The following is an 8,512-nucleotide window of genomic DNA, read 5'->3' as shown; positions in this document are numbered from 1 at the left end:
CCCTGAGCCTTGCAGCGTGTTGTGGTTCAGGTGTCCTGCTGAGGTCTGAGAACTGCACAGTTATGTATTCTCTAAACTTTGGCCAGGTGTGAGTCTGTGCAGTCAGCAGAGCCCACTTCCTAAAGAAGTCTCTCTCATTAGGGATCCCAGTTGCTCAAATGTATAGGTGTCAGGGAGAGTACGTAGAAGGCAGTTTGATGCCATGTAATTTTAACAAATCAACAACAGAGGGCCTATTGTGTGGATTCATCACATCAGTGATTAACTCAGAGTCACCAATACTGCATCAGCATGGCAGTAAAGAAATAAAAGCACTTCCACTGGGAGTCATTTCCAGGTTTGAATTTTCTCCATGTTCCCTGTCTTCCCTCCAAATCTGTGCCTTTCTGAAGAAGTGTGCCTGTCCCTTTGTCTGGTTGTGTGTGTGTGTGTGTGTGTCTGTCTGTCTGTCTGAGTCTTTGTCTGTCCCTATGTCTGTCTGTCCCTACATGTGTCCCTATGTCTGTCTGTCCCTACATGTGTCCCTATGTGTGAATTTGTGTGTCTGCCCCTTTTCTTGCTCTCTCTTTTATTGAATTTCCCCATAAGAATCACCTGGGGAAGGAGTGGGGTACTTTACAGAAATCATTCATGGAGTCTTACAAGGGATTAAGGTAGTGAGCACAACTGAACCCAATTTACCCAGCCTTAAAAAGAAATTACAAATACCATGATTGCCCAGTAATGCTGCTGTGCCCAACTGTTTTGGTGGATACTCATTTAGAAGTGTTTTCAACCTCTATGTTTGCTCTTTTATACAAATGATAAACATGAATTGTTCTGGATCAGGGGCACAGAAAAAGACATAATTGATTTCCAGAAAACTCCGTTCGGCTGGAAGAAGCCGCGCTCTTCCGGGAAAATGGCGACTCCCGCTCCCGCACCAGAGTCGCCACAGGCCGCGGAGCCTGCGCCCGCTGTGGGCCTCGCCGGGGAACCCTGCCCGCCGCGCCAGCCGCAGCCCGTGCACAATGTTCTCGCTGCCCCGCGGCTTCGAGCCCCCAGCTCCCGAGGACTTGGGGCAGCGGAGTTCGGCGGAGCTGCGGGAGAGGTTGAAGCGCCAGGAGAGACTTTTGCGCAACGAAAAATTCATTTGCAAATTGCCCGACAAAGGTAAAAAGATCTCAGACACCATCGCCAAACTGAAAGCTGCCATTGCAGAACACGAAGAGGTTAGAGCAAGAAGTGAACTGTTTCATCCTGTTAGTGTAGACTGTAAGCTAAGGCAAAAAGCAGCCACAAGAGTCGATACCGACGTAGACAAGGCCCAGAATTCTGACCTGATGCTTGATACTTCATCATTAGTTCCTGACAAATCATTCAGAACAACCTCAGAAACACAAGGACCTGCACATCTCACTCCCAGAGGCAACGAAGAGACTTTGGAGGCTGGCTGCACAGTGAACCCGGGTGCAGCTCCCGGCAGCAAAGCCAGGGCACCCTCATCTGAAGTTAACGAACATCTCCCCCAGCGCCCTGTTTCAAGTCAAGCGGAAGACATTTCCAGCGGCATTGACAGTCTGTTTCTCACTAAGTTGCAAAAGATCACAATTGCAGACCAGAGTGAGCCCGCAGAAGAAAACACCAGCACTGAGAACGTGCCAGGGCTCCAGAGAGAGACTCCTAAGAGGCCTCATTACATGGAAGTGCTAGAAATGCGAGCCAAAAACCCAGTGCCCCCTCCTCATAAGTTTAAGACCAATGTATTACCCACTCAACAGAGTGACTCACCAAGTCATTGTCAGAGGGGTGAATCTCCTTCTTCAGAAGAGCAGCGACGCAGGGCTAGGCAGCATCTTGATGACATCACAGCAGCACGCCTCCTTCCGCTCCACCACCTACCTGCACAGCTGCTCTCCATAGAAGAGTCACTGGCTCTGCAGAAAGAACAGAAGCAAAATTACGAGGAGATGCAGGCAAAGCTCGCAGCACAGAAACTAGCTGAGAGACTGAACATTAAAATGCAGAGCTACAATCCAGAAGGGGAGTCTTCAGGGAGATATCGAGAAGTGAGGGATGAAGATGATGCCCAGTCCTCGGATGAATTCTGAAGATGAGCACCAGGCGAACTCTGAACCTGACTGTTGAGCCACCATTGCCTCATAGCAAACTTCCTAACAAGTATCAAGATCAGTGTCAGACCTTGTTGAGGGACAACAGTTTTTAAAGTTACACAAAGGTAGCTACAAATAAGAACCCAGCTTGTCTTTCCGAAGATGATCTTCATGTGCTTGAACAGTTTCATATTTGCCATTGTGTTTGACCGTGTTGTATTACAGTTTTGCAGTATGTTGTGCATTGGTCTGATACTTTAGTGTGAGTAGAGCACACTTTTCTTTAAGATAGCTGCTTTCTCCTTATTCTTACTTTTATCAAATAGCATTGCTTATATCCCTTCTGGTGAAATACTTAGTTTTCCCAGGCACCTAAAATCAGTTAGGAAGACCTGGTTCCCTTTCTTGAGAAATGAAGGGAGCAATCTAGAAAATGGTACGCATGCTTGCATGGAGTTCCTGAGATGCTGGTGTGAAATACTGTGGAAGACACTCAGATTTTACAACAATGTTTATTTGCTGCTCCTGTCTTCTTTTGGGGTGACCGCTATCTTCCTGTGATGAAGATGGAGCACCTTGAGGAGGTACTGGATGGGGAGGGTCTTCTGAGCTGGTGTGAGGAGCTGCTCTTGGCTTCCCCCGGCACCTTGCTGTCTTTGATGATAGGTCCATGTACAGGGCGCTCATGTTTGGTCAGGAAACGTGTTTTTCTGAGAGTTGCGGTTGAATTGTCATATATTGCTTTTTTTCCTTTTTAAACCCAAAGAGGTGTTTATAGGCTGCAGAAACCTCAGTCTCTTGTATGTACACATTTGTGTTGTTTAGAATGATCATATGATCATCTCCAGCAAAGATAACAATATGTTATCAAAAAACCTTTGTCTATTATGTGGAACCTGTAAAGGAGAAATAAAATACCAATCAGAGCAAAAAAAAAAAGACATAATTTAACATTACAATTAAGTATTAGTTTAGTTTGTAAGAGGCAGCTATTATAAAGACCAAGGAAAGTGGTCGTAATTGTTACATTTTTCTCTTAAAAGTTGGCTAAACAATCAATTTGAGTACACAGTAGGATAGCAGCCTTATGTCTTAAGTGACCTCAAGATATGTTATGAACTCTGGCTGTGATGTCAAGCAAATGTTTCAGTCTCTAGAATAAGACATATTGTCATATTACATCACCATGGCCTCAGTCATTGGGCTCTTAACCAAGTTTACAGAACCAGCCAAGAGTTCCCTACTGTGTGGTAGACCTAAAATCAAATCACAGATTTCATTGTTCCTATAAGAGTCAACACACAGAGAATATCTTGCCAGGCAAGTTGTCACACGCAGGGTCTACAGATGGGTAGAATCATTGCCAACTTCCCTCATACAGTAGCTTGCATAGAAGTTCTAGTACTGTGAAAGCTAGCCAGCATGGACACAACATGACTTCTAAATGTCCTATATCCCAAGTGTGCAGTGTGTTCAGAAGAGTCCTACAATCTAATTCTCATGTGTAAATGAGGACATTGGCAAGAGCTTGTAATGTTTGACAGTAGCCCCCCCCCCCCTTGCTTCACACCTCAGAGGGAACTATCCTATAGTATTGGGGTCTTTGTTTGGTAAACTTAATCTTCTGAGAGGAACGTTATCCATGCATGCAGGGCTACTTCATTCAGTTGTTTTACTTAGGCTTCCAAGGATGCAGCTTCATTCATTAGGCTTGGTGGCAAACCACAGTCCATGTATGGAGGTCAGAGGATCATTTTCTGGGTCATTTTCTTACCTTTTACTATGTGATTTCCCAACGTTAAACTTAACATTATATGGTTGGCACCTTAACATGCTAAACTTAAACAATTTAAAATGTAATATTTGTCTAAAAGGATTTTTTCCTCCATGCATACTTTTGGTTACCCCTTTCCCCAACACCACACTTCTTCCATCCCTGGTTAAACCTTTCCACTTGCAAGATTCCCTCACCCCGTCCACAGTGCATTTCTTCTGCCATCCCACTCCCTCCAGGCCTGTTCTCCTCTAAGGGTCCATTTCATGCTTTCTGGCTTTAACAGGTACTCTAAATTAAAAACATTAATCTGAGAATTCAAAGCTTGGAACCACATGTAAAACAGAAGGGACACAGAAACATCCAGTCCATACAAAGATCCAGGGACATCATTGGCAGCGTGGCAGCTCCCTAATTACCAAGGCATCTGGGGCAAGCTTAAATTCAAGGATATTTGAGCCACACCCTCATCTCATTTGACCTAGAACAATCCTAACCACAAAGGGTCCAGGACCACAGCATGGCATGAAGCAAGACAAGGACCCATTTTAATGACCAAGAAACATGGCCATGCCTTAATACAAAGAATGTATAGGGTGCTCCAGATCTTATCCTTACATCAGATGATATTTTTGTCAAATAAGATGTATATTGCTTGAAAAAAACTTTGGATATATAAGCTGTGAAGAACAAAGAAACTTTGGAGCATCAGAGGAAAACCATGAGAGAAGGAGTTAAAATGGGCTAGAAGAATAATAACATCATGCATGAGAGAATCAGGAGCGAAACATCAAGAGTAAAGACAGAGTTAGAATGAGAGATGGAGAAAGCAGGGAGGGTAACAAAGGGGCATCATGAAAGCACTGTGAGAGAATAAAGAAGGAATCCCTCAGAATAGCTCTGAGTGTACATTTCCTAAGCCCTCAGATAAAGAAGTGTCAGTTTGTGCTACACTGTGGACTTTCCTTCAGTGCTGTCAGCAGCCCGGAAGCAGGTTCTTTCAGACTGTTGCGCGCACCTTGCAGTGCACGCGCCATGCTTGCTGGTACAAGTGTCAGCCTCACACAGGATATGCACCATGAGTGCTGCTGCAGCTGTGTCGGCCTCCTGCAGTGCATGCAGTGGAAGTGCTGGGCTACTGGTTTGCATTTGGGGCAGTGCATTCACAGTGAGTGGTGGGACATAGACATGAACTTCTGACGTACCTGCCCCATGAGTGATAGGTTAGCTATGTGAGTCTCCATCCACACATAAACCATTAGTTCTTCAGTCTCGCTCAGTACATTCACATTATTGCTGGAGTTTAGGCACGATCCTCCCACAGCACATGCACCATGAGTTCTGTGAGACTCATCTAAGTCTCCCACAGTACATTCACATTCAGTGCTGGTTTCCACCCATAAGCCCACAATAATTCACGAACAATGAATTCTTGGTTTTAAGTAAGAGTTTCCAGCAGGACATGAACCATGAGTGCTAGATACAACCATGATCCCAGCACATTAAAGGGAAGCTCATGCTTAAAATCCAGCACTCATTGTGAATGTTATGTGTGAGACTCAAACCAGTAACTGAGCGCAAGTCGTGTGTGTACAGCAAGAGCCTCATGCCTATATCCAAGCCTTCATGGTACAAGCACTATCGTGGGCTCGTGGTTGTATCCCAACACTCTGTGCATGTACTGTGGAGGGCTGACACGTTTCCAACCATGCATGGTGGTGTACTGTGACAGGGTCATACATACATCCCAGAATGTACTGTGGTGCTCTTATGTCTAGCTCTCAGCATTAATTGTGCATTTACAATGGTAACTGAACAGCTGTATTGCAGCACTTCTGGTGATCTGCTGTATGAGACTCAAACCATTAATCCATCATTCTTATTGAAAATAGTGTAGTGGACATGTGTCCTCAACCATGTTCTCATTGTGAATGTGCTGTGCCATAATGAACTCCAAACTCAAGCTGCATACACTGTGGATGGATCATGCCAATAACCTGGCCTCCATTGTGTATATACAATGGTAGGCTTATAGCTATAACCCCGAACTGATAGTGTATGTACTTTTGGAACGGATTTTCTATTACCCAGCATTCATGGTATAGGTACTGTTGTGGGCACTTGGCTGTAACCCAGCTCTTATGGTACGTACTGTGGGATGTAACGGTGTAAATGAATGCAAATAGATTGTAAAAATATATACAGCTTTAATGGGGAAATAGACTTACAAAACCACCGTTCTCATGGAGACCAGGAAAGCAGAAGTGACGGCTGGGAGCAAGCTTGCCAGATTTATAGGTAAACATTAGCCCGAGGCGAACACGCCCCCTAAGGGGCGGGACTTATCCCTACATCTCCCCTTTTTGTCTAAATAAGACAGAACTAAACCAAATACAACTATATACAATAATAACAAATAATAAATATAACAAACAATATTGAGAACAAAAGTTTTGCTAAACATTCTATCTCAAGGAGTCTAAATAATATAGAGAGTAACTACAATTATATAATCTTCAACTTCATCAAAGATCTGAGAAGGGAATAAATATTACTTAACAAACGAGATATATCCAAAATGTGCAACAATTGACAGAGATAACTGACTACCTGGGCAATCACCCAAAGTTTCGTTTGCAATGTTGAGTCAACCAACTTTGGCTAAGGCCTAACATAACTGACATAACATTATTAAAGGCAAGGAACTTTCTTAGAACTATCCTACCCTGTCTTGGCAGGATAAGACAATCCTGTTTCATTGTCAGAAGTTGAGGTATGGGCTTTTCTTAATCCAAAGGCCAGTTCTGCCAAGAAGACAAGCTCCCAGTGGAGTGTCTTTGGTGCTCAACATTCTCTCAGGAGTAGAGTGGCATTGCCAGGAGTAATTGTGTCTCGTTGGCACAGAATTCTAGGTTAGATTAAAGGCCATTTTCTACAGCTCTTCGAAGAGGATGAAGATTATACTATCTATCTTGAAGACTAAAAGAATAAACAACTGTGCAATATATGAAGAAAATGATCTTCAACTGTAAACAATGTCATTACATATCAAATGTAAACAATGTTATTATATAAATAGTATCAGAGGTAGAAATGTACGTTGTAATATGGTAGATGTATCAATACAATATAGACAAAATTATAAGCACACTCATACAAAAATAGAGGTAGGAACACTCACATTCAATATTCAATATATCAATATACAGGAAACAGTACCAATACAATTTTCTAAAAGCAGTAATTCACAAATACCAATCATCCCATCAAACCAGATAATCCCCCCATTTTTTTAAAATAGCCCTAATTCCATAAAATATCTCCCCATCCCCTCAACCCTAAACCAACCACTAAAAGATGTCCCTAACCCTGAGGGCAAACTCTGTTGGGAGAGGGGACATCGTCCTCTAAAATTGCTTCTAGCTGACATGGGGGCAACATTCTTCTTAGGGGCTCCTGTGAAAGCAAATTATGGTAAAATTCCCAAATCAATGTTTTTAAAATTGCAAATAGTCTCTGAGTATTTTGTGCAGGTCTGGCCAAAATGTTGTATAAGATGTGCACCATTTCAGCTAACCAAGTTGGAACTGTCTTGTGCAGCTGGTACCCAAAGCAGGTCTTGTAGTAGCGCTATCAGTATCATGATGTCATATCAACCAGGTGGAGTTGTTGTTATGGGGCCCCATCTTCTTCCTGGAAACTTTAAAGATTACTGTAGGGAAAGTTGTTTGTTATGGGAAATTTAAACATTAACAACAAGGATATATACTGACATATAAAGAAAGACACAGATATGAAGAAAAGCAAAGAAAGTTTATCAAGTACATAATTATTCTTATTCTGTCCCATTTCATGGATATTGACCTGAGACAGAAACTCTGAAATATCTCTTATCAACAGGCTTGGGATTGAAGAGGGACTGAGCCATAGTCCAACTCCAAAACCAGCTCTACATATTTATAAAGAAATGTTTAATAAGACATATATTTATATATATATAATTAATAATTACAAAATGTGTCCATCCATCAGTAATTAAATATTCAGGGTCCCTTAATTTCTTTGAAGATGAGTATTTTCCTGTGGAGATAAGAAAAAAACCCTGTCTTCAACCTATCTGTATTTCTTGCCATCAGTATGCTCGCCATCCTTGTGAATGAATTGTTATTTATCTTTTCCAAGTGGCTTCTCTTCTTCAAACCGAACCTTTATTAATTTTGATGGTATCCACAATTTTTCCTCACCTGTGGAGATACGAGCAAAACCCCTTCCCCAACGCAGCACATCTCCTGGCTTCCATTGTGAGGTCAGCACATCCTTGAAATAAACTGGTTGATTTAGTTCAGTAGACTTTTCCATTATCCAATGTCTTTCTCCAGCCGTCGTTCCCTTCTCATTAGCGTTGAGAAAATTCAAGGTTAACAAAGCATTATGTAACCTATTTCTGGGGGTGTTTTCCACCCCTTTCTGTTTGTTCAACATATCCTTAATAGTTCGATTTGATCTTTCTATGACTGCTTGACCTGTAGGATTGTATGGTATACCTGTAACATGCTTGATATTGTAATAATCAAAAAACCGTTTCATTTTCCTAGAGACATAAGCAGGACCATTATCCGTCTTTGTTTGTGTAGGTATACCCATG

The 8,512-nt window shown here is 42.4% G+C and overlaps 1 protein-coding gene across 1 annotated transcript; it reads left to right on the top strand.

Annotated features, from left to right (window-relative positions):
• The first annotated feature begins 959 nt into the window (after nt 1-959).
• LOC121461180 (DNA-directed RNA polymerase II subunit GRINL1A-like) lies at nt 960-3,031 on the top strand. Its single transcript, XM_041672087.1, has one exon. It carries the CDS (start codon nt 1,011-1,013, stop codon nt 2,088-2,090), a length of 1,080 nt encoding a protein of 359 aa, XP_041528021.1. The 5' UTR covers nt 960-1,010; the 3' UTR covers nt 2,091-3,031.
• The last annotated feature ends 5,481 nt before the right edge of the window (nt 3,032-8,512 follow it).

The sequence above is a fragment of the Microtus oregoni genome, unplaced genomic scaffold (genome assembly GCF_018167655.1).
Source record: "Microtus oregoni isolate MIOR12 unplaced genomic scaffold, Mior012 000001F_ref0000356, whole genome shotgun sequence".
In the NCBI taxonomy this organism is placed as follows: domain Eukaryota; kingdom Metazoa; phylum Chordata; class Mammalia; order Rodentia; family Cricetidae; genus Microtus; species Microtus oregoni.
Note: the sequence above shows the minus strand (reverse complement) of the source record. Positions and strands in the feature narration are given on the sequence as shown.